This window comes from Cetorhinus maximus, chromosome 23 (assembly GCF_964194155.1).
Source record: "Cetorhinus maximus chromosome 23, sCetMax3.hap1.1, whole genome shotgun sequence".
NCBI classification, from domain to species: Eukaryota; Metazoa; Chordata; class Chondrichthyes; order Lamniformes; family Cetorhinidae; genus Cetorhinus; species Cetorhinus maximus.
This window is the reverse complement of record NC_135901.1, coordinates 38,542,360-38,565,652: the sequence shown is the minus strand read 5'-3', so window position 1 is coordinate 38,565,652 and position 23,293 is coordinate 38,542,360. Positions and strand designations below refer to the sequence as shown.

General features: G+C 44.5%; 4 protein-coding genes across 5 annotated transcripts in view; 2 read left to right on the top strand and 2 right to left on the bottom strand.

Moving 5' to 3' along the window:
* Positions 1-23,293, top strand: part of LOC144697464 (uncharacterized) — a 98,073-nt gene that overhangs the window by 23,605 nt on the left and 51,175 nt on the right. Inside the window, exons 2-3 of one of the 2 annotated variants that reach the window (XM_078569435.1) lie at positions 227-376; positions 3,783-3,800. In XM_078569435.1, the coding sequence (XP_078425561.1) occupies positions 227-376; positions 3,783-3,800 (168 nt within the window). Of the gene's footprint in view, positions 1-154; positions 710-3,782; positions 3,801-23,293 lie in introns of those variants that run through there. The other variant, XM_078569436.1, reaches the window with a different exon arrangement.
* The window catches only part of LOC144697486 (uncharacterized), a 352,987-nt gene that overhangs the window by 324,689 nt on the left and 5,005 nt on the right, over positions 1-23,293 (bottom strand). The gene's annotated exons all lie outside the window — the stretch shown is intronic.
* Positions 3,119-4,745, top strand: LOC144698489 (uncharacterized). The gene is made up of 2 exons (XM_078570431.1): positions 3,119-3,198; positions 3,982-4,745. Exon 2 carries the CDS (start codon positions 4,332-4,334, stop codon positions 4,743-4,745), a length of 414 nt encoding a protein of 137 aa, XP_078426557.1. The 5' UTR covers positions 3,119-3,198; positions 3,982-4,331.
* LOC144697531 (uncharacterized) overlaps positions 7,791-23,293 on the bottom strand; it is a 161,592-nt gene continuing 146,089 nt past the window's right edge. The window contains exon 2 of the mRNA XM_078569571.1: positions 7,791-9,165. Within this exon, the coding sequence (XP_078425697.1) occupies positions 8,523-9,056 (534 nt within the window). The 5' untranslated portion in view covers positions 9,057-9,165 and the 3' untranslated portion in view covers positions 7,791-8,522. The remainder of the gene's footprint in view (positions 9,166-23,293) is intronic.

Sequence of the window (23,293 nt, the reverse complement as noted above, 5' to 3'; positions counted from 1 at the left end):
AACCGTATACGTGTTCTGTGTGTGGACAAGGCTTCAATCAATCATCTGGCCTGTCAAGACACAAGCGCAGTCACACTGGGGAGAAACCCTGTAAATGCGGGGACTGTGGGAAGGGATTCTTTTCCCCATTTGAGCTGGAAATTCATCGGCGCAGTCACACTGGAGAGAGACCATTCACCTGCTCAGAGTGTGGGAAGGGATTCACTCAGTCATCCAGCCTGTTGAGGCACCGGCGAGGTCACACTGGGGAGAGGCCGTTCACCTGTTCCAATTGTGGTCAGGGATTCAATCAGTCATCCACCCTGCTGAGACACCAGCGAATTCACACCGGTGAGAGGCCATTCACCTGTTCAAAGTGTGGGAATGGATTCACTCGGTTATCTCACCTACTGAGACACGAGGGAGTTCACACCGGGGAGAGGCCATTCACCTGCTCCCAGTGTGGGAAGGGATTCGCTCTTTCATCCCACTTGCTGAGACATCAGCGGGTTCACACTGGGGAGAGGCCATTCACATGCTCCACGTGTGGGAAGGGATTCACTCTTTCATCCCACTTGCTGAGACATCAGCGAGTTCACAAGAAACTGCAGTGATTGTATTTTGCAGTCAATCATATCCAGGACTGAACCATGTTCATTCGGGTCTATTTCTGCTAATGTTAATAAACTCCAGCCCAGTTATAGATGTCAATACTCTGGATAAAGTAAAATAAATCAGCTTTGTGTGAAGTACAGTGTGTTGAATCTTTTTAGTCTCAAACACAAATTAGTTCCTTTTAGAGGACTCTCCCTCTGCACTGTCTCCTCCATCCTCACCTCCAACAAGAAGTGTGAGGAGCTCATGGAGCTTCTTTGTCACTAAGATTGAGACAATCCGATCAGCTGCCTCTGCTGCTTCCCTCCCACTCGCCCACTGAGCCAAACTATCTCTAAAGTTGTCCGTTGTCCGAGTCATGAACTGACAACTTTCTTTATTTTCTCCTCTATCTCCTCTCATACCTGAAATAAAAGCAAAATACTGCACATGCTGGAAATCTAAATAAAAACAGAAAATGCTGGAAAAACTCAGCAGGTCTGGTAGCACTAACAGAGTTAACGTTTTGAGCGTTCTTGACGGGGTGGATATGGAGAGAATGCTTCCTCTTGTGGAAGAATCACTGTTTAAAAATGAGGGGTCGCTCATGTAAGACAGATGAGGAGAATTTTCTTTTTCTCTCAGAGGGTCATGAGTCTTTGGAACTCTTCCTCAAAAGGTGTTTGAAGCAGAGTCTGAATATTTTTAAGGCCGAGGTAGATAGATTCTTGATTAACAAGGGTGTGAAAGGTTATTGGATGTAGGCAGGACTGTGGGGCTGAGATTACAATCAGATCAGCCATGATCTCAATGAATGGCGTAGCAGGCTCGAGGGGCCGATTGGCCTATTCCTGCTGCTAATTCTTTATATGTTCATATGATGGTCTTCAGATCCAAAGAGGTCAAAATGTGATGGAATTTATGCTGCTGAAAATGCAGGTGGCGGGAGGGATGGGGGTGGGTTACTGGAGCAAAACAGAAGGTCAGGGATTGGTTGGAGGTCAGGAGTGAGTAAATGACAAAGATGTCCTGGACAGAACACAAAGGGAGTGATAATGATACTATTAAAGACTAACGCAGGTGTTAATAGCAGCATGTAGATCAATCATTTCTGAAAGCAAGTCAGCAGAATGTGTTAATAGCAGAACAAGGGTCAGCATTTTCTGAAAGAAAAACATGAGAACAAGGTACAGACTGGCACTTGGGAGGAGGAGGTGGGTGGAAACAAATTCAGCATGGAGGACAGGGTTCATGGTCTGAAATTGTTGAACTCAATGTTAAGCCCAGAACACTGAAATGCCTGATCGAAAGATATGCTCCCTTTCCTCCAGTTTGCATTTAGCTTCACTGGAACATTGTAGCTGACTGAGGCAGAAGGCTTGCTCTCATGCTTACGTTGCTGTCCTCGGCCTGCTACACTGTCCCGGTAAAGATTTTGACAAGATGTCTGGTTTGAATTTCCATCTGCAAATCTTCCCTTTCAAATATCCTATAAAAGGAGTTTACTAAATCCAGTAAAGGATATAAATTCAGAGCAGATAATTCTAGTTTTCCTTTTTATAATTTTGTCATGGGATGCGGGTGTGACTGGCGAGGCCAGTATTTGTTGTCCCATCTCTAATTGCACTTGAGAAGGTCGTGGCGAGACACTTTCTTGAGTTGCTGTAGTCCACAGGTTCACACTGGGGAGAGGCCATTCACCTGCTCCGAGTGTGGGAAGGGATTCACTCAACTTTCCCACCTGCTGAGATATCAGGGAGTTCAGAAGTGGCTGCAAGGAAAGGAATTCCAGGATGTTGATTCAGTGACTGAAGGAATGCCGATATATTTCAGAGTCTGACTTATGATGGAAGAACGGAGATTGATGAAGCAGCTGAAGATGGTTGGGCTGAGGACACTACCCTGAGGAACTCCTGCAGTGATGTCCTGGGACTGAAATGATTTACCTCCAACAACCACAACCATCTTCCTTTGAGCAAGGTATCACTCCAGAGTTTCCCATCCTGATTCCCATTGAGTACAATTTTACTGGGGAATTCAGAATTCAGCTCTTTGGTCCATGTCTGGACCAAGGCTGCAATGAAATCTGGAGCTGTTTGGCCCTGCTGGATCCCAAACTGAACATCAGTGAGCAGGATTTTGGTGAGTAAGAAACCAGAATTAGAGGAATGGTGAGTTTTTAAAATCAGAGATTGATACAGCTCTTAAGGAGGCCATTCAGCCCATCATTCCTGCCCTTTCCCCCGAGGTGTGCAACATTTTCCAATTGAAGAATTTATCAGTTTTGAAATTTAATTCCACCACCGTTTCAGGTGTTGCATTGCAGACCATAAGAAATCAATGCAGAATGATATATCTCATGTCATATCTTCTTATTTTGTCAATTACCTCAAGCTTGAGCTGCCTCCTTACCAATCCCTCTGGCACTGGAAACAGTCCCTCGTTTTTAAGAGGGTTGGAGACTAGCAGAAGTTCATGGAGACAGGGCTGGGCGAGGTAATGGAGAGAATTGAAGAGAAGAATGAGAATTGTAAAGGCTTCAGCCGACAGACATCACCCCCAGTGCACAGTGTACTTCACAACTAACAGAACAGATGCCCTTTTAAACAATGAATGTGCAGAAGGGTGAGAGTTTGTTTGTCTAAATATCACAAATGGATGCAGAGTGAGGGGAAATCAATCTCGGTATCTTTAATTAACAGCAACATGGAAAAAGGGCAATGAATGATCTTTAAAAACCTGAAACTTGATTGGTCAACTCAGGTCAATCCTTCCAGGCCCGCGATTTGTTCCAGAGGAACCGGCGGGGGTGGGGGAGGAGGGTTCATTAACACCCACAAACCCCAATAAAATCCTGCAGCTCCAAGGCTTTTACCCAGGCCCAGGTTAACAGCCACCATCTTGTTCCAGCTGGGATCAGGGAGAATGTGCGGCCATCTTGGTGACGCAACAGAGAGTGGGCGGGGCTTCATGGTCCCACTGACCAGGGGAGAAATGATTGATTCAGGCAAAATACTGCGGATGCTGGAAACCTGACACAAAAACAAAAATGCTGGAAAAACTCAGCAGGTCTGACAGCATCTGTGGAGAGAAAGACAAAGTTAATGTTTTGAGTCCGTGTGACTCTTCATCAGAGAAATTATTGATTATTTGATTTTATTCTCACTCTTCACACAGGGGCTGGAGAACTGAACCCAGCTACAGTAGAGAGAGGGAACAATCTCGGAGTAGAGGAAATAAATGGTTGAGATGATGTGATGTGTTTGGATCTCAGCACAGGAGAAGCAAGTGTGTGGGACAGGGGTTTACAGCTTTGGGGGAGCAAAGGAGGAGAAATGTTGGATGGAAATTAGAATTGTTTGTTCAGAATTTATAGCCTGTGACGACTTTTGTAAACACATTTTACAGGGTAATTTGAAGGGGAGGATTTACAGACGGGAAACTCAAGCCAAACATGACATCCACATCTGACAGAGTCACTCGATTCATCAGGACCTGAATCAGCCTTTGAATGTGTAAGGAAAACTGTTTGTCTATTGTGTCGGAGGGAAAATATTTCAAACATCAGTGTGACTGGAAAGGCAACAAGACACACACGCACATTGGAGCGAATTGACTGTGGAAAACGCTTTAACCAGTTACACAGCCTGAAGAAACATCACATCATTAACAGCAGGGAGAAACCGTGCATGTGTTTTGTGTGTGGACAAGGCTTTAATTGATTGTCCAAACTGGAGAAACTAAAGGACACTGGCACCATGAAGAAACTGTGGAAATGTGGGGACTGTGGGAAGGGATTCAATTATCCATCCCTGTTGAGAAACCATCAACGCATTCACACAGGGGAGAAGCCATTCACCTGTTCCATGTGTGGGAAGGGATTCACTCAGTCATCCAGCCTCATGATACACCAGCGAATTCACACTGAAGAGAGACCATTCACCTGCTCTGTGTGTGGGAAGGGATTCACTCAGTCATCCAGTCTGCTGAGACACCAACGAGGTCACATTGAGGGGAAGCCATTCAGATGCACTTCCAGTGGAAAGAGGTTCCAGCCTTCTTCTGTCCTCAGTGCACACCAACGAGTTCACACTGGGAAGAGACCGATCACATACTTTGGGTGTGGGAAGGAATTCACTCAGTCACGATATTTGCTCACAAAGCGAATTTAAAAGTGACTGCAGGGATTGGATTCTGCTGTTAATCATGTCCAGGATTGATGGTCTGACAATATTATGTTTGTTTCTGCTAATGTTAATAAATCCTATGATTGGCTGGAGTTTAATATTCTGGATCTGTCGCTGATTTTCAGGTCTGCAGTTTCCCCTTTTAAAAGCACCATCTGTGATCTTTCTCTTAACTCAAGAACTCTCAACAGGAAAAAGATTACAATAAAATTATGAATTTTCACTTCAATCCGAAATCAATGTTTGGTGCAAAATCTACGATTCCGTTTCTGAGAGGTTCCCCTGATTAACGCCTCCAATTAGAAAGTGCTGATGAACCCTTGCTAACAATTCTTCCTGACTTGTACATTCTTCACAGTGACACCTCCATTAAGAAGTTAAATTATCACAGGACATAAACAACATAGTGAAATATTTTACAGTCACATCAACAAAAGCTTCATCAAACAACATTGATATTGCTGAATCTTGGAAGTTGCTGAGTTCAATCATTTCTGACACAGCAGCAGCAACATTTGGGAAAGGTGGAACCCACAACAAAGACTGGCTTGAGACCTACTCAGCAGAGATGAATCTGTCATTGAAACAAAAAGCAAAGCCTACCCGATTACGACATAAACCCAACAGCTAGAGCACTGTGTAACTTGAAAGTAGCCAAGACAGTTGTGTAAAACAGGGAGATACTGTGTAAATAAACATTGGATCAGCCCACGTCATGAAATCCAAACTGCCTGTGACAATGGAAATCTGCGTGCTGTATATGATGGGATCAGGAGGGCGCTTGGTCCGACCATCACCAAAGTTGCCCCCCTGAAATCAGCAGATGGTGAAGTTCTCACCGGCAGAAGTGAACAGATGTCCCACTGGGTTGAAGATGACTGTGAGCTGTTCTCCCATGGGACCGGCAACTCCCAGTCTCCATTGACACTCTGAAGATGCTGACTGCATCTTCCAGTCATGGTTGAGTTGGACGAGGAGCCCTCATCACTTGAGCTCAAAAAGGCCATTGATTGTTCAGCAAACAGAAAAGCACTCAGCAAGGATGGAATTGGGCCAAGTGCTGGTAAATGGGATTAGGTAGGTAGGTCAGGCGTTTCTCACGTGTCACTGCAGACTTGATGGGCCGAAGGGCCTCTTCACTGTGTGATTCTGTGAATTCCAACTGAACTGCTCAAGCCCAGGAAATCCCATCTACTGCCGCGCCTTCATGACCTCCTCCTTCTCTGTTGGGAGGTAGGATCCATTCCAGAGAACACGAGTAATGCAAGAATTATCATAATGTACAAAAAGAAATGTGACAGAGGAGATTGCAACAACTACAGGGACATCTCACTCCTCAGCATCACAGGGATGACCTTCACTAGGGTCAGGCTTAAAAGACTCCATCTACTTGCAGACTGAGTGTATCCAGAAGCACAGTGCAAACCGACAGTGGACATGATCTTCTCCATACACCAACTACAAGAGAAGTGTAGGGAACAGGATAAACCTCTTAACCTTACTTTCCTAGATTTCATTAAAGACTTCGACTCCATCAGCAGGGCAGGACTGTAGAAGATATTGGAGAAACTTGACTGTCCACCAAAGCTGCTCAGTATCATCCACTCCTTTCATGACAACAGGCCGTGTACTGTACAGATTGATGGCAGAATCTCTGACAGGTTCAGGGTGAAGAATGAAATGAAACAGATGCCAACACTGGAAAAATGAGACCTGATAAACATGAATAATAATAACTTCTGTCAGGGAGATGAGACATTGAATGATGAGATAAGTAATGAGATATGTGCATTTAAAGTCCAGAAAGGGGTTGGATTAAATCAGTGCTTCTCAAAGTTTCTCCTGGTGTGGCCCCATTTTAATGATTCAGCTTCATGTGACCCCCACAGTGAAATTTGTTGAGGGGCGTGAGAGTTGTTGAGTGGGTTGGGTTGGGTGGGGGGTGATTATTAGCAGGTTATTAATGTACGTGGACTCCGATTATCAATATAATAGCATCCTGATTATTACTCTTATCGGATCATGATTATTGACACAATTGGCAAATAACTATAATGTAACTGGACCCTGATTATTGATTCGATAGGAATCTGATAGTTCATTGAAATAATTCTGATTATTAATGTATTAGCAGCCTGATTATTAATTCAGTTGGAACCATGTTATTAATATAATTAGATCCTGATTATTAATGTAAAAGGACTCTGATTATTAATGTAATAGGACTCTGATTAGTAGTGTAATATGATGCTGATTACTTATGTAATAGGTCACTGATTAATAATGTAATAGGACACTGACTATTAATGTAATCAGGCACTGATTATTAATGCAATTAGATCCTGATTATTAATATGACACTGATTATACATGCAACTGGGTGTTGTCAGTGTACATGTGAAAAATGATGTGCTTTTGGATGATGTCACCGAGTGGCAGCATGTAGATGAGAAATAGGAGAGGCCAAGGATAGATCCTTGGGGAACACCAAGTACAAGGACTTTGGAGAGGAAGGGGAGGTTGGAGATGGGGCGGTAGTTTGCAAAGAGAGTGGGGTCAAAATTGTTTTTATTAGGATGGTTGATGATGGTGGATTTAAAGGTGAGAGGGACAGTACCAAAAGAGAGAGAGAACCATTAACAATACCAGTGAACATGAAGTTGGGCGATCAGTTTAGTGTGAATAGGGTCAATAAAGTTGGGTCTCGTAGACAAGATGAGCACTGAGAGGACATGAGGGGAGATGTGAGAGAAACTGGAGAAAGATGTGGATTCCGGGCTCGGACAAGGGGGATCTTTACAGACAGTTTGTCCCAGTGGGCTAGTGGAAGGGATGGAAGCAGCAGAGGCAGCTGATCGGATTGTCCCAACCTTAGTGACAAAGAAGCTCCATGAGCTTCTCACACTTGTTGTTGGAGGTGAGGATGGAGGAGACAAGGGACAGGGAGAGTCCTTCAAAAGGAACTAACTTGTCTAAGAGATATCAAAAAGATTTGACACACAGTATTTCACATGAAACTGATTTATTTAACTTTTATCCAGCACACTAACCCCTATAACTGGGCTGGAGTTTATTAACATCAGCAGAAACAGGCCCCAGTGAACATGGTTCAGTCCTGGATGTGATTAACAGCAAAACCCACTCACTGCAGTGACTTGTGAACTCGCTGGAGTCTCAGCAGGTGGGATGAGGTAGTGAATCCTTTTCCACACACGGAGCAGATGAACAGTCTCTCCCCAGAGTGAACTCGCTGGTGTCTCAGCAGGGGGGATGATTGAGTGAATCCCTTCCCACACTCAGAGCAATTGAACGGTCTCTCCGAGTGTGAACACGTTGATGGTGCCTCAGTCCCCTGAACATTTATAACACTTCCCACAGTCTGGACATTTAAAAGGTCTCTCTTCAGTGTGAGAATCTTGATGGGACATAATTTCCCCAAAACCTTTATAGCACTTCCCACACTGGATGCAGGTGAATAGCCTCATCCCAGTGTGACTGTGTTGATGAATTTCCAGCTGTGATGGGTAATTGAATCCTTTCCCCCACTCCCTATATTTCAACAGTTTCTCCCCAGAGTGACTGCACTTGTGTCTCAACAGGCCAGATGATGGGCTGAAGCTAATCAAAGCTGATTTATTTGACTTTTAGCCAGAATATTAAGGCCCATATCTGGGCTGGGGTTTATTAACATCAGCAGAATCAGACCTCTATGCACACAGTTCAGTCCTGGATGTGTTTAACAGAAAAATCCCACCACTGTCGTTACTCATGAACTTGCTGGTGTGTCAGCAGGGTGGAGGAATCAGTGAATCTCACCCCACACTGAGGGCAGGTGAACGGCCTCTCCCCAGTGTGAGTGCGCTGGTGTGCAGTGAGTTGAGATGACCACCTGAACCCAGTTCCACACTGAGAGCAGCTGAATGGTCTCTCGTCAATGTGAACATGTTGATGGGACAACAGATCCCAGGAGTTTTTATAGCACGTTCCACAGTCTGTGCATTTAAAAGGTCTCTCCCCAGTGTGAACTCGCTGGTGTTTCAGGAGTTTGGATGAATGAGTGAATCCCTTCCCACACTCAGAGCAGGTGAACGGTCTCTCCCCAGTGTGACTGCGCCGATGAGTTTCCAGCTCAGATGGGGTTCTGAATCCCTTCCCACACTCCCCACATTTCCACGGACTCTCCACAGTGTGACTGTGCTTGTGTCTTGACAGGCCAGATGATCGGCTGAAGCCTCGTCCACACACTGAACACGTGTACGGTTTCTCCCCACTGTGAACGGTGCTTTTTCCTTCCATGTTCAAAATCCAATGATATTCAGGTTTTGATAAATGGGGCGACTCCGTCAGATCCCGATGTGATGTTTGGATTGAGTTTCCTGACTGCAAATCCTCCCCTTCTAATCCCCTGTGAAATTGATTTAAAACAGAAAAAAGGGAGTGAGAGAGAACCCACAAAAACACAAAGGCAGGTTGTGAAATTGAGCTGAATGAATCTGGGAATTTGTGGGGCTGGCACAAGGAAAAAGTGACCATGAAAACTGCTGAATCGTTGTAAAAACCCAACTGGTTCACTAATTTCCTTCAGGGAAGGGAACCTGCCACCCGGTCTGGGCCTACACAAGACTCTGGCCTCTATAAGAACATAAGAAACAGGAACAAGAGAAGACCTAACTCCCTGTCGAGTCTGCTCCACCATTCAACACGATTGTGGCTGATCTTGGGCTTCAACTCCACTTTCCCGCCCACTCCCCATATCCCTCGCCTCCCTGAGAGACCAAAAATCTCTTCATCTCAGCCTGAAATATATTCAATGATGGAGCATCCACAACTCGCTGGGCTGGAGAATTCAATGTGACAGAGAGAGAGAGAAAAAGAGAGAGGGGAGTGGGAGAGGCAGAAAGAGAAGGTTAGTGAACAAAGCACAGGATGTCAGTGAACAGAATTCGAGCACATGGGATTGGGATAATATACTGTTATAGGTTGACAATTGGTGAACAGACAGGGAACAGAGTTGGAATAAATGTCTCATTCTCAGGATGACAGGCTGTTACTTGTGGGGTACGGCAAGGATAAGTGCTTGGCCCACAGCCTTTGGTCCACAGCCATTCACAAACTATAGAAATGATTTGAAGGCACCCATTTAAGAAGCACCTATATTTTCACATTCTCATCCTTGTTTTCCTCCATGGTTATGATCATTCCTATCTCTGATTAGGGCACAACGCAACTAAATATTACATCCAGGAACAAAACCTGAGAAAAATGGATCCCAATGTTTGGAAGGAGGTGCAGCTGAGAAGCGGAAGCTGTGAATGATGTTATTGATTATTGAGTGGAAAGCAGTGGGCCCTTAGTCAATCATCATGGCCGAGTGGTTAAATGGATGGTTTCAAAATCCGCTGGGGTTTCCCCAGGGAGAGTCAAATCTTACCGACTGTGGTTCTCATTATTGCTGATTTCAACCAGGTGTCTACAGATCTATCGGGTCAATGGAAGGAAAAACATCCAAAAATCCTCTTTAGCTCTGAAGAAGGGTCATACGGACTTGCGACGTTTAATCCGTTTCTCTCCCCAACAGATACTGCCAGGCCGCTGAGTTTTTACAGCATTTTCTGTTTTTATTTCATATTTCCAGCGACCACAGCATTTGCTTTTATCCAAAAATTCTCCTGATTTTTGGACTCTAAGGGAATGAAGGGTCATCGGGATCGGGTGGGAAATTGCTGTTGGGGCTTGAGATCCGCCATGATCTTATGAAGTGACGGAGGAGGCTTGTGGGGCCTTATGAAGTATTGTTGCAGCTTTGCTTCTGTTCTATTTCAGTATCAATACCATCAACTCCAACTCCCCTTCCACTGACTCCGGTGCAAATGTTAAATGTTTTCAATCAATAAATTCGCAACACTCGTTTTTAACCATTTCACAAGATCAATAAATCTTCATTCCCTGACCAAGAATCCGACACCACCTGAGGCGCTAAAAGCACCGAATCCTAACCACTGGACCACCAGAAATGCTGTCAAATCTTCTTCCGGTGTGGTTTATCTACGCAGCTTTTACCATTTAAAAAAATAATTTCAGATCTCTTTTACCACAAAACTGCATGTTTAAACTCAACACAAACCAATTCTTCAGCCAACGACAGCTCTGCTTTCTTCACATTGAAATCCAGTGTGAAAATATGAGCAATTTCAAAGCTGAACAACGTACACAAGACTGGAAGGAGAGCGTGACTGTGGATAATCGGCACTGTGCACATTCCTGTAATCAGTATCTGGGAGAATCAGAAAGATGAGATCCTGGTGTCTTTTTACTCTATGGTCTGCAAGCCTATGGCATTGTGTCTTACATTCCCATGAACTGACTGTGTCTGCATCAAGCAGCTAATTGACCTGGGAGCTGGACGGGCAGAGGGAGCTGGAGGGACAGAAGCAGAAATAGATCCGACATGAAAGTGATTTGAATTTAATGTGCATCAGTTGCTTTCAGTGGTTAATGTCTGCCTTGCAAGTTTCACAGCTGCCGCAGGGATTCGGTGGGCGCTAAAAGCAGCAAGAATAAAAGCAAAAGTGGGGCATAAACCCACGACCCTGAGGTTAAGGGTCACACGCTCTACCGACTGAGTTAGCCAGGCATACGGAAAAAAATCATCCATATACCAACATACATGGAAACAACTGTTCCTTTCCACCTGGAACCTCAGATTGTTCTCAATTTCAAAGTGTTGAAGGTAATCAACCAACAAAAGCCCCATGGGATTCTCAGTGTGAACAGGATGGAATGTGTTTGGAGGCAGGATGTCCCAGTTCCCCACCCTGGGATTCTCAGTGTGAACAGGGTGGGATGTGTTTGAAGACAGGATGTCCCAGTTCCCCATCCTGGGATTCTCAGTGTGAACAGGGTGGGATGTGTTTGGAGACAGGATGTCCCAGTTCTCCACCCTGGGATTCTCAGTGTGAACAGGGTGGGATGTGTTTGGAGACAGGATGTCCCAGTTCTCCACCCTGGGATTCTCAGTGTGAACAGGGTGGGATGTGTTTGGAGACAGGATGTCCCAGTTTTCCACCTTTAAAGGGACAGGGAGAGGACCAGTTGGGCTGAATGATGCTGCTTTATGACATCACTGCAGTGCCTAGTAACCATTCTCCCTGAGCTCTGCTCATTATGGGCTGGCTTTAGCTCAGTGCTGTTACAGGAAGGGAAACAGGAGGAGGATTCGAGCCGTGTGGAGCTCAGGATTAATGGGCAGAGATACAGGATCAATGGTTACCTTACTGAGTGAGAAATGTCATTGTCCCGGACACTCCCTGTCCCTCAGTATCTGTATCCAGGGGACAGGCTGATGGGTTTACTCTGTATCTAATCTGTGCTGTATTTGACTGGCAATATAGATGGGTTGGTGGAGTGGGCGGTAAAGTGTGGATGGATTTTAACATGGAGAAGTGAGAGGTCATACATTTAGGGAGTTCAAACAGTTACAGGGATTACAAAATAAATGGGAATATACTAAGAGGGGTAGATGAAGTGAGAGATCTTGGCGTACAAGCACACAGGTCCCTGAAGGCAGCAGTTCAAGTAGACAAGTTTGTAAAGAAGGCACATGGAATGCTCTCCTTCATTGGCAGAGATATAGAATATAAAAGTAAGGATATAATGTTGGAATTGTATAAAACACTGGTGAGGTCACAACTGGAGTATTGTGTGCAGTTCTGGTCACCACATTACAGGAAGGACGTAATAGCTCTGCAGAGAGTGCAGAGGAGGTTTACAAGAATGTTTCCAGGGTTAGAAAAGAGTAGCTATGAGGAGAGATTGGATAGGTTGGGGTTATTTTCCTTAGAACAAAGAAGGCTGAGAGGTGACTTGATTGAGGTGTACTAAATTATGAGGGAAATATATAGAATGGACAGAATAAAATTGTTTCCCTTGATGGAGAATTCTAGAACCAGGGGACATAGATTCAAGATAAGGGGCAGAAGGTTTAGGGGGGACATGAGGAAGAACTTTTTTACGCAGAGGGTAGTGGGTGTCTGGAATTTGCTGCCCAAGTTGGTGGTAGAGGCAGAAACTTTAAACTCTTTTACAAAGTATGTGGATCTGCGCCTAAAGTTCTGTAAGCTGCAGGGCTATGGGCCGGGTGCAGGAAGGTGGGATTAGAAAGGGCACCTGGGTGTCCTCGGTCAGGCATGGACAAAATGGGCCGAATGGCCTCTTTCTGTGCTGTAACTTTTCTATGGTTCTATGGAATGTTTGATTCTGACAATAGCTGTTCACCTCGATCATGATGAGATAAACCCATCAGCTTCTCCCCCAGATACAGATCCTGAAAGACAAGGAGTGTCTGGAATATTTTGGACCACGTCCTTGATCCAGTTTTGAACTCCTTTCTCACATCTCCTCTCATCCTGCTTTGTTCTAATGAAAAGACCCCCAGTTTCTCCAGTCTCTCCTCATGGGAAAGAGAAGTTGGAATTAAGTTAGAAACACAAACAGGAGTTTGACAGCAGTCAGGTCACCATTAGAAAACATTTCATTCCACAGTCAGTTGTTATCATCTGGAATACACTGTCTGAAAGTTTGGTGGGAGCAGATTCAACAGTAACTTTTAAATGGGAATTGGAGAAATGCTTGAAGGAAAACATTGACAGGGCCATGGGGAAACAGCAGGGGAGTGGATTATTCAGATCGCTCCTCCAAAGAGCTGGCAAAGGCACAATGGGCCAAATTGCCTCCTTTTGTGCTGTAGCCTTTCATCCATGGTATTGTCTCTGTAAATCCCTCCTGCACCCTCTCCATGGCCTTGACATCATTCCTGTTCTAAGATGCCCAAAATTAGACTCAATATTCTAAATGCAGCCTAACCAATGATTTACAAATTAATTTTATAAAGAAAAGTGGAGTAACAGGTTCAAACAGCATTTTAAAGTTGTCCTTCAAATTTAAATATTTATGTTACTGAACCCCTTGTAACATGGCTAAAAGACATTGAGGTAAAATGTCTGATATAACGTGTGTTATGGGATAGAGATGTTTAGTCTGAGTTAGAAACTCAAACAGGCTCTTCACTGCAGACAGGTCACCATGGCAACACTGATAAGACATTCCATTGCACAGAATCAGCTCATTGGAAACTCGAATCAGATCAGGGGAAAGGACAGAGTTTGTCTGTTATTAACCACAATATAAACTGAAACCAGAGAGGAATGGAATAGATGAGATTATAATGTTTGATGTTTATACCTATAATTGTGAAGCTATCTAAAATAACAGAATTAACAGTGGGCTGGGGAGTTTAGGGAGATGAGAAAATTCCTGAAGAAAAGTAACTGCTGGGAAACAGGGAATGTGTCCTTGTGAATCATAGATTAGAGAAATTCCAGCTTTCCTCACTTCCTGCTAAAACCCAGCAGAGAAGACGAAGAGTTAGGGGCCAGAGCTGGATCACTACAGGGTATAAAAGTGAGGGGATACTGATGTAAGGGGGCTGTCGGGACTGGAGACACTGGAGATCAAGCTCAGGGCACCCGAGGTTCCATCCAGTGGGCTGACCTCGTGTAAGTGACTGTGGACACACGGGAGTTTCATGTTTATTCTGATTTATGAATCAATATAAGATACAGTAGAGAACAGAGAATCTGCTCAGCTTAAGCATCTTAATGAGGTGTTGAAGTTTCTGACCTTGGACTCTCAAACCCACAGATTCTGAGAGAGAGAGAGAGAATACAGAAAGAAAGCAAATGAATGATATGTAAAATTTAGGGGGAAACAGGAAGTGATCAATGAGTGAAGCTATAATGACAAAGGATAGACAATGAGAGAAAGTAGAGAAATAAAATATATCTACAAATCTCAGAGGATGTGAGAATAGTTACAGAAGGTTAACTAATTTGGGGATAGTGTGGGGAAATGGTGTTGAAGTAGAAGATTATTAAATGGTGCAACATCGCTCTCCTATTTCTTATGTTCTTCTAAAAAGTGTATTGTTTTAAAACAAATACTTCTGTACAGGCTTTTAATTCGGGGTGTGTGGGCGTTGGTAGCAAGTCTATTATATAAACTGCCCATCTCTTGTTACCCTTTGAGAAGGTAATGGTGGTCTTGATGATGATGTGGATATGTGGTTGGAAGCTCATCTTGGGGTGAAATATTTCACTATGGTTGTGAACAGTCTGGTTCAGTCTCAGACAGTTGTCAGGGAGAGGGATGGAGTTGGTCTTTGGGCAGTGGAGGTTGTAGCGGGGACTGAAGACAATGGCTTCAGTCTTCCCAACATTTAAATGGAGGAAATTTCTGCTCACCCAGTATTGGATGTTGTGTGACTTTGAAGAGAACTTTGAGGTAACGGTGTTCACACACACCTGCTACCCTGGTCCTTCTAGGTGGTGGACGTTGGTGGTTTGCAAGAACCTGATGTATTTCTGTTCTATTTGTATATGTCAAGATATTCTCTCTCCTTCGCTTCTCTCTCACCCTTCCTCTCACACTCGCGCTCCTCCCACAGAGGCCAGAGTCTTGTGTAGGCCCAGATGGGGTGGCAGGTTCCCTTCCCTGAAGAACATTAGTGAACCAGTTGGGTTTTTACAACAATCCAGCAGTTTTCATGGTCACTTTTTCCTAGTGCCGGCCCCACAAATTCCTAGGTTCATTCAGGCTCAATTTCACAACCTGCCTTTGTGTTTTTGTGGGTTCTCTCTCACTCCCTTTTTCTGTTTTAAATCAATTTCACAGGGTATTAGAAGGGGAGGATTTACAGTCGGGAAACTGAAACCAAACATCACATCAGGATCTGACAGAGTCACATGATCCATCAAGCTTGATAATGGAAGGAAAAAGCAGTGTTTACAGAGGAGAAACTGTGGAAATGTGGGGATTGTGGGAAGAGATTCAATTCCCTATCTCAGCTTGAAACTCATCAGCGAGTTCACACTGGGGAGAGACCGTTCACCTGCTCCGAATGTGGAAAGGGATTCATTCAGTCATCCAACCTGCTGAGACACCAGTGAGTTCACACTGGGGAGAGGCCGTTCACCTGCTCTGTATGTGGGCAGGGATTCACTCAATTATCCAACCTGCTGAGACACCAGCGATTCAACGCTGATGAGAGGCATTTCAAATGTTTGGACTGCGGGAAGTGCTTTAAAAGTTCTGAGGAACTGTTGAGCCATCAACGTGTTCACACTGATGAGACACCGTTCAGGTGCTCTCAATGTGGGACCGGATTCAGGCACTCATCTCACCTCACTGTACACCAGCGAATTCACACTGGGGAAAGGCTGTTCTCCTGCTCCGAGTGTAGAAAGGGATTCACTCAGTTATCCCACCTGCTGACACACCACCGAGTACACCCTGGGGAGAGACCGAACACCTGCTCAGGGTGTGGGAAGGGGTTCATTGATTCATCCACCCTTTTTAGACACCATCGAATTTACACTGGGGAGAGACCATTCACCTGCTCCGAGTGTGGGAAGGGATTCACTCAGTCATCCCACCTGCTGACACACCAGCGAGTTCACAAGTAACTACAGTGATTGGATTTTGTTGTTGATCACATCCAGGACTGAACAAATTTCATCGGAGTTTGTTTTTGCTGATGTTGAAAAGCTCCAACCATGTTAGAGGTGCTAAATATTCTGGATGAAGTTAAATAAATCAGCTTTGTATTAAACACACAGTATGTTGAACATTTTTAATATCTTTAACACAAGTCAGTTCCTTTTGAAGGACTCTCCCTCTCCCCTGTCTCCTCCATCCTCACCTCCAACAACAAGTGTGAGGAGTTCATGGAGCTTCTTTGTCACTAAGATTGAGACAATCCGATCAGCTGCCTCTGCTGCTTCCCTCCCTTCCACTAGCCCACCAGGACAAACTGTCTCTAAAGTTCCCCTTGTCAGAGACCTGAACTCATATTTTTCCCCAGTTTCTCTCCCCTCACATCCTCTCAGTGCTCATCTTGTCTTCTGCTGTATTGACCCCATTCTCATTAAACTACTGATCACCCAGCTTCCCTATCTCAGCTGATATTGTTAATGGCTCTCTCTCTCTTGGTACTGTCCCTTTCACCTTTAAATCCACTGTTATCACCTGAAAAAACACTTGACCCCACCACCCTAAAATTCCACCCCATCTCCAAACTCACTTTCCTCTGCACAGTCCTTGGACTTGGTGTCCCTCTAGGATTTCAATCTCCATGACATCACATGTCCCCACCTCATCTGCTGTTCAAACCCTCATCCACGTCCGTGTTACCTTTAGACTTGACAATTCCAATACATTCCTGGCCGGCCCCTCACATTCAGCCCACCCCCACACAGAAACGTGAGATCATCCAAAACTCTGCTGTCCATGAGGTTTATCAGGCTAAGCCCTGTTCACCCATCACCCCTGTGCTCTCTGATCTACACTGGCTCCTGGTCAAACAGTGCCTCTAGTTTAAAATTCACATCCTTGTTTACAAATCCCTCCATGGCCTCGTCCCTCCTGATCTCTGTAATCTCCAATCGCTCACCCTCTGAGATATCTGTGCTCCTCTCATTCTGTCCTCTTGAACATCCCTGATTTTAATTACTGCACCATTGGTGGCCGTGCCTCGGTGTGAAACCCTGAAATTCCCTCCCTAAACCTCTCCACCCCCTCCAGCTCTCTCCTGATTTAAGATGCTGGTTAAAATCTGCCTCTCCAATCAAGATTTTGTCCATTTACCCGAATATCGCTCTCTGTGACTGGGTGTCAAATGTTTCTTTACAAACCTCCTCTGAAGCACCTTGGGATGTTTTATTACATTAAACATGTTAGATAAAGACAAGTTGCTTCTGTTTCATGACAGCCAGATGCGCAAAGTAAGATTCCACAAACAACAATCACACAAGTAACTGATTAATCTGTGTTTTTTTGGTGCTGTTTGTTAAAGCACGAATGTTGGTCCCACTGCACCAGGAGAACTCCCCTGTGGACAGGATGTGGAGTTGTTGAGCTCTCCTGAGCTGAGAGTGGAGCTGATTGAGCTGTCGGGCCTACAGTGTACCTTGAAGAACCGCCGCCTGGGATCTTTCCTCTTAATTCACTGACTACCAGCTGCAGTAAAATAGTTAACTTTGAATATTGATCCCAATTTAATCTTTGAAGTAAAATCTACAACTTCAAATCAGCTGTAGAAAAGACAGAAAGTTGTGTTCATTTATCATCTTCCACATCTCAGATCATCCCAAAGTGACTCACAGTCAATGATGTATTTTGAAACAAAGAATGAGGAGAGGCAGAATAAATTAAATGGTACAATTTTAAACAGAGTGTAGGAAAAGTGTGACCAAGCTGTTTAATAAAAAGCTCATGGGGTCCTCGGTTTATTAATGGAGACAAGGAGTACAAAAGCAAGGCAGTTATCCTGAATCTTTATAAGTCACTGATTAATCCTCAGCTGAAATATTATGTTCAATTTTGAGCAACACACTTTAGTAAAGATGTCAAGGCCTTGGAGAGGGTGTGGGGAAAATTTCCCAGAATAGTATCAGGGATAGGGGGTTTCAGTTCTATTGACAGACTGGAGAAGCTGGGATTGTTCTCTTTAGAGCAGAGAAGGTTAAGGGGTGCTTTAATAGAGATGCAGAGATTTTTGAGGAGTTTTCATCTACACAGGGAGAAATTGTTTTCATTGGCAGGATGGTTGGTAACCACAAAACAGAGCTTTAAAATAATTGGCAAAGAATCCAGGATGGAGATGAGGAGAGATTATTTTACTCAGTGAGTTCTGATGATCTGGAACACATTGTCTGAATGACTGGTGGAAGCAGATCCACAAGTAACTTTCCAAAGTGATTTGGACTGATCGCTCTGCACTAGTTCGGGGTTCGCACATGTACAGAGCGCACTCAGTGACCACGGCAACAGACTCTCTGTCTGTTGGTTCAGGGGCTTGAGTAGAACTTTCCACTATTAAACTGATCATTCATTGTACATTAGGCCACATCTACAATCTTGTCTCTCACATTTCCAGTGAAGAGGAGCATCTGTGGATGGATGGATGGGTCACTTCAAGAAGCTCTTCACTGTCTGACGTTATTTTCTCTCTCGAAAGCCAGTTTATATATCTCATTTCTGGGGGTCTCATGTCAATAACTTTTCCAATTGTCCGTTAGCAAGGGACAGATATTCAAGGTAACCCCTCCTATTTCCATTGGAAGTTCATGAAGTCTTTTGTGGCTCATCACTTGCTGGGACATCCTGTTTACCCTTTACTCAGACAGTTGATTTACGTATGGGTCATGAGACACCCTCACCCGAACAAGCTTGTCTTTTTTCAGGGTCTGTGCCAGAGACATCTCCTTGGCAGAGAAACAGGCCTCACTGTCCTGTGTTTCTCAACCCAGGAAGCTTTCTTCATGAGAGAGACAGACAGACAGAGAGTGAGAGACAGAGAATGAGAGGGTAATTGCAATAATAAATTTCTGACAATTTTATAAGGTTATTAGACTGGTTTCTCACAGATCTCCCCAGCTTGAGAAGGGAATATCCTTACTGACTTCTCACAACTGATTTCTGACTAACCTCACTATTTCTAAGCGATGAGCTTGTTTTCCTAAGTTCTTGATGACAAACTGTAGATAACACACTAAAGCTACTAGAATGATCAGAATCAGCAACACAAACCATTGAGCAGCCACCAAGAGTGAATGTCAAAACTTTTCCACTAAAATGTCATAACTATCATCTCAGATTCATCCTCCCCACCTGTCAATCATCTCACACAATTCTAAATTCTAAATTATTGGCATGTTGTAAGTACATCTGGTTCAAACAAAGGTTCATGCACGGACTTTAAAGATTCTCCAGCTCTCTATTCACCTGCATCCACCTTGTGGGTATTTTCGAACTCAGTCTGGACCTTTATCAACTTAATCTGTCCTTTCTGACCCTCTTTAGAAATCCTATTGAGGATATACTCGTAATCCCGGTCACACTTTTCACTAATTCCCAGGATATATCTCACCCCCGGCCTGCCTGTTTTCTCTGTCAGACTATCTATCAGTCGCTCCCTGTAATATGTCAATGCCATTGTATACTCCTGGCTTCACTTAGGAACTTCTCCATTCACAGTTAAGTAAGTGTGTTGCTTCTCAAGCCTATGGTCTCGATCACTCCGATCCCACTCCTAACACCACTTGTAAGATTTAGGTTCGGGAGTCACAGATTACCTGAAAAGGGGGTTGAGCGCAGAAGTGATTTTAAAGTAGTTTATTGAGAAGCGACAGTTTAAATATGATGCAGAACCTAAATAGACACGAGAAACACACGACCCATGACAGGTTAGAATGGATTACTGGTCCTGGAGGACACAGAGTGAGTGCTGGTCTCGGTAGCTGGTGGTGGCAGTCTCTTCTGAATGGTTAACTGGTGTGGGGAGTGTGGGTGTTGGGCTGAAGTCAATACGAATCGCTTCAAAATCTCTTTGCTCTCGAGAGCCTATTTTAACCTTTTTATAGGGTTATTAGACAGTGATTACTTACAGTCCGTTACTTGGATTGAACTTGTCTCCATTCCCGTGCCGAGGGGATTTCTGTACCAGGCGGGATGGGTAACATTTGGGAACTCTCGATTCTCCACCAATTCCCATTCCCCTTCTTCCTGATGGATAATGGAGGTGTTACTGTGAATAATGTGCAAGTCAGTAAGAATTGTCAGCAAGGATTAATCAGCACTTTCTAATTGGAGATGTTAATCAGTGGAACCTCTCAGATACTGGATTGTAGAGTTCGTACCAAAAATCAATTTAGGATCGAAGTAAAAGTTCAGAATCTTGTTGTAAACTAATTTCTGATGAGAGTTCCTGAATTATGGGGAAAGATCAGAGGCAGCGGTTCTTAAAGGGACACTGCAGCCCTGAGAACACAACCAGCTATAGATCCAGAGTATTAAACTCCAGCCCAGTTACATGGATTATTAACATCAGCAGAAACAAGCCTAATATTGTCAGACTTTTCATCCTGGATGTGATTAACAGCAGAATCCAATCCCTGCAGTCACTTATGAACTCACTGGTGTTTCAACAGGTGGTATAACTGAGTGAATTCCTTCCCACAGTCGGAGCAGGTGAATGGCCTCTCTTCAGTGTGAATTCGCTGGTGTACTTTGGAGTTGGATGAAGACCTGAATCTCTTTCCACAGGAAGTACAGCTGAATGGTCTCTCCTCAGTGTGAATTCGCTGGTATGTCAGCAGGCTGGATGACTGAGTGAATCCTTTCCCACACTTGGAGCAGGTGAACCTCCTCTCTCCAGTGTGAACTCGCTGGTGCACTTTGAGGTTGGATGAAGACCTGAATCTCTTTCTACAGAAAGTACAGCTGAACGGCTTCTTCTCTGTGAATTCGCTGGTGCTTCGGCAGGACAGTGGACCCAGTGAATCCTTTCCCACATACAGGGCAGGTGAGCTGTCTCTCTGCAGAGTGAACTTGCTGGTGTGACTGCAGGTGGGTTGAGGTAATGAATCCTTTCCCACAGTTTGTGCAGGTGAACGGCCTCTCACCTGTGTGAACTCGCTGGTGTCTCAGCCAATGGGATGAGGTAATGAATCGTTTCCCACACTTCGGGCAGGTGAACGGCCTCTCCCCAGTGTGAGTGCGCTGGTGTTCAGTGAGGTGCACTGGCCTCCTGAACCCAGCCCCACACTGAGAGCACCTGAATGGCCTCTCATCAGTGTGAACCCGTTGATGACGAATCAGCTCCCCGGAACTTTTATAGCACTTCCCACAGTCTGGACATTTAAAAGGTCTCTCGTCAGAGTGAACTAGCTGGTGTGTCCATAGGTTCGATGACTGAGTGAATCCCTTTCCACACTCAGAGCAGGTGAATGGCCTTTCCCCAGTGTGAGTTCTGTGGTGTCTTTGTAAGTTGGATGACAGAGTGAATCCCTTTCCACACTCAGAGCAGGTGAATGGTCTCTCCCCAGTGTGGCTGCACTGATGAGTTTCCAGCTTAGACAGGAAATTGCATTCTTTCCCACAATCCCCACATTTACACGATATCTCCCCATTGTGACTGCGCTTGTGTCTCGACAGACCAGATAATCGGCTGAAGTCTCGTCCACACACAGAACAGATGTGCAATTTCTTCCCACTGTGAACGGTGCTTTTTCCTTCCATGTTCAAAATCCGATGATATTCAGATTACGATAAATTGGGCGACTCTGTAAGGTCTTGGTGTGATGTTTGGTTTCAGTATCCCGACTGCAAATCCTCTCCTTCTAATCCCCTGTGAAATTGATTTACAACAGGGAAAAGGGAGTGAGAGAGAACCCACAAAAACACAAAGGCAGGTTGTGAAATTGAGATGAATGAATCTGGTAACCTGTGGGGCCGGCACTTGGAAAATTGACCATCAAAGCTGCTGGACCCAGCTAGTTCGCTAATGTCCACCAGAACAGGGAACCTGCCAACTGGCCAGAACCAATACAAAAGTCCAGCATCTATGGGAGGAAAGAGAGAGGGAGATGAGAGAGGCAAGGGGTGAAGGAGAAGGATTTTATATGTCTACAACTCGACTAGAACTTTGACAGAATCTCCCAATCCCTCAAACTCCACTAGCTAGAAGGACCAGGATAGCAGGTGTATGTGAACACCATGACCTCCAAGTTTCCCTCACACATAGACATGACTGTCTGACATCCGGTCCTGGATGAACACAAATTTCCTCCATTTAAATATTGGGAAGACTTAAGTCATTGTCTTCGGTCCTGTTAGGATATAGAGATAGTTTTATTATGTTATCTTTGTATTTGTGGGTATTAGGAATGACTCTTAGCTTTAAAGTTTAGGTTTGTTTTGTTTTTCTGTATCTGCATGTTAAGCAAGGCTAAATGTTTTAGTGTCATATTAAAAGGCTGCTTGCATTTTTAATGAGACGTTTACAATCCATATAAAGTAAAAATTAATACACAAGAGGAGAAACAACAGTGCTATTGCTTAGCACTTGGGGTGGAGGGATGGAGGCGGGGGTGTACAGATAGGCAGGTTCCTCCCACAGACACACACACAGAAGAAGAAAGGCAGCAGTTTTATTTGGAACCTGTTGGGAGTTCGGCTGGTTTTGAAGTTGCTGCCAGAAAGACTGGAGCAAAGGGGACAGATGGAAGTTCCAAGCTAAAGAAAACCCCTAAAAATCCAGGAGAGTGGAAGAGGGGGAAGTCCAAAGAAGACCTTGTGGACAAAGGAAGGACAGGAACCTGGGAAAACATCCTGTTAAGTGAAGTTAAGAGTGAGGGGCAGAGAGAAAGGCTCCAAGCTTCAGTTTTTAAGTGAGGAAAGTTTGCAAGAAGCAAGAAGGTTTAAAGAGCCAACTGAAGGTCTGTAATTCTTTGCTATGGGCATGTGAAGCAGTGGTGTACTGTTGACGGCTGAGTTGGTGAGAGAGAGTGCATGGAAGACAGCTCGAATGCATGTGGTTACCCAGGGAGGAGGAACATCAGAAGGAGAGTTCGAAACCCTGGAGGTGAACCCTTGTGAAAGGTGTCTGAGAGAAAAGGTCAGTTTGGGAGAAGATTCCA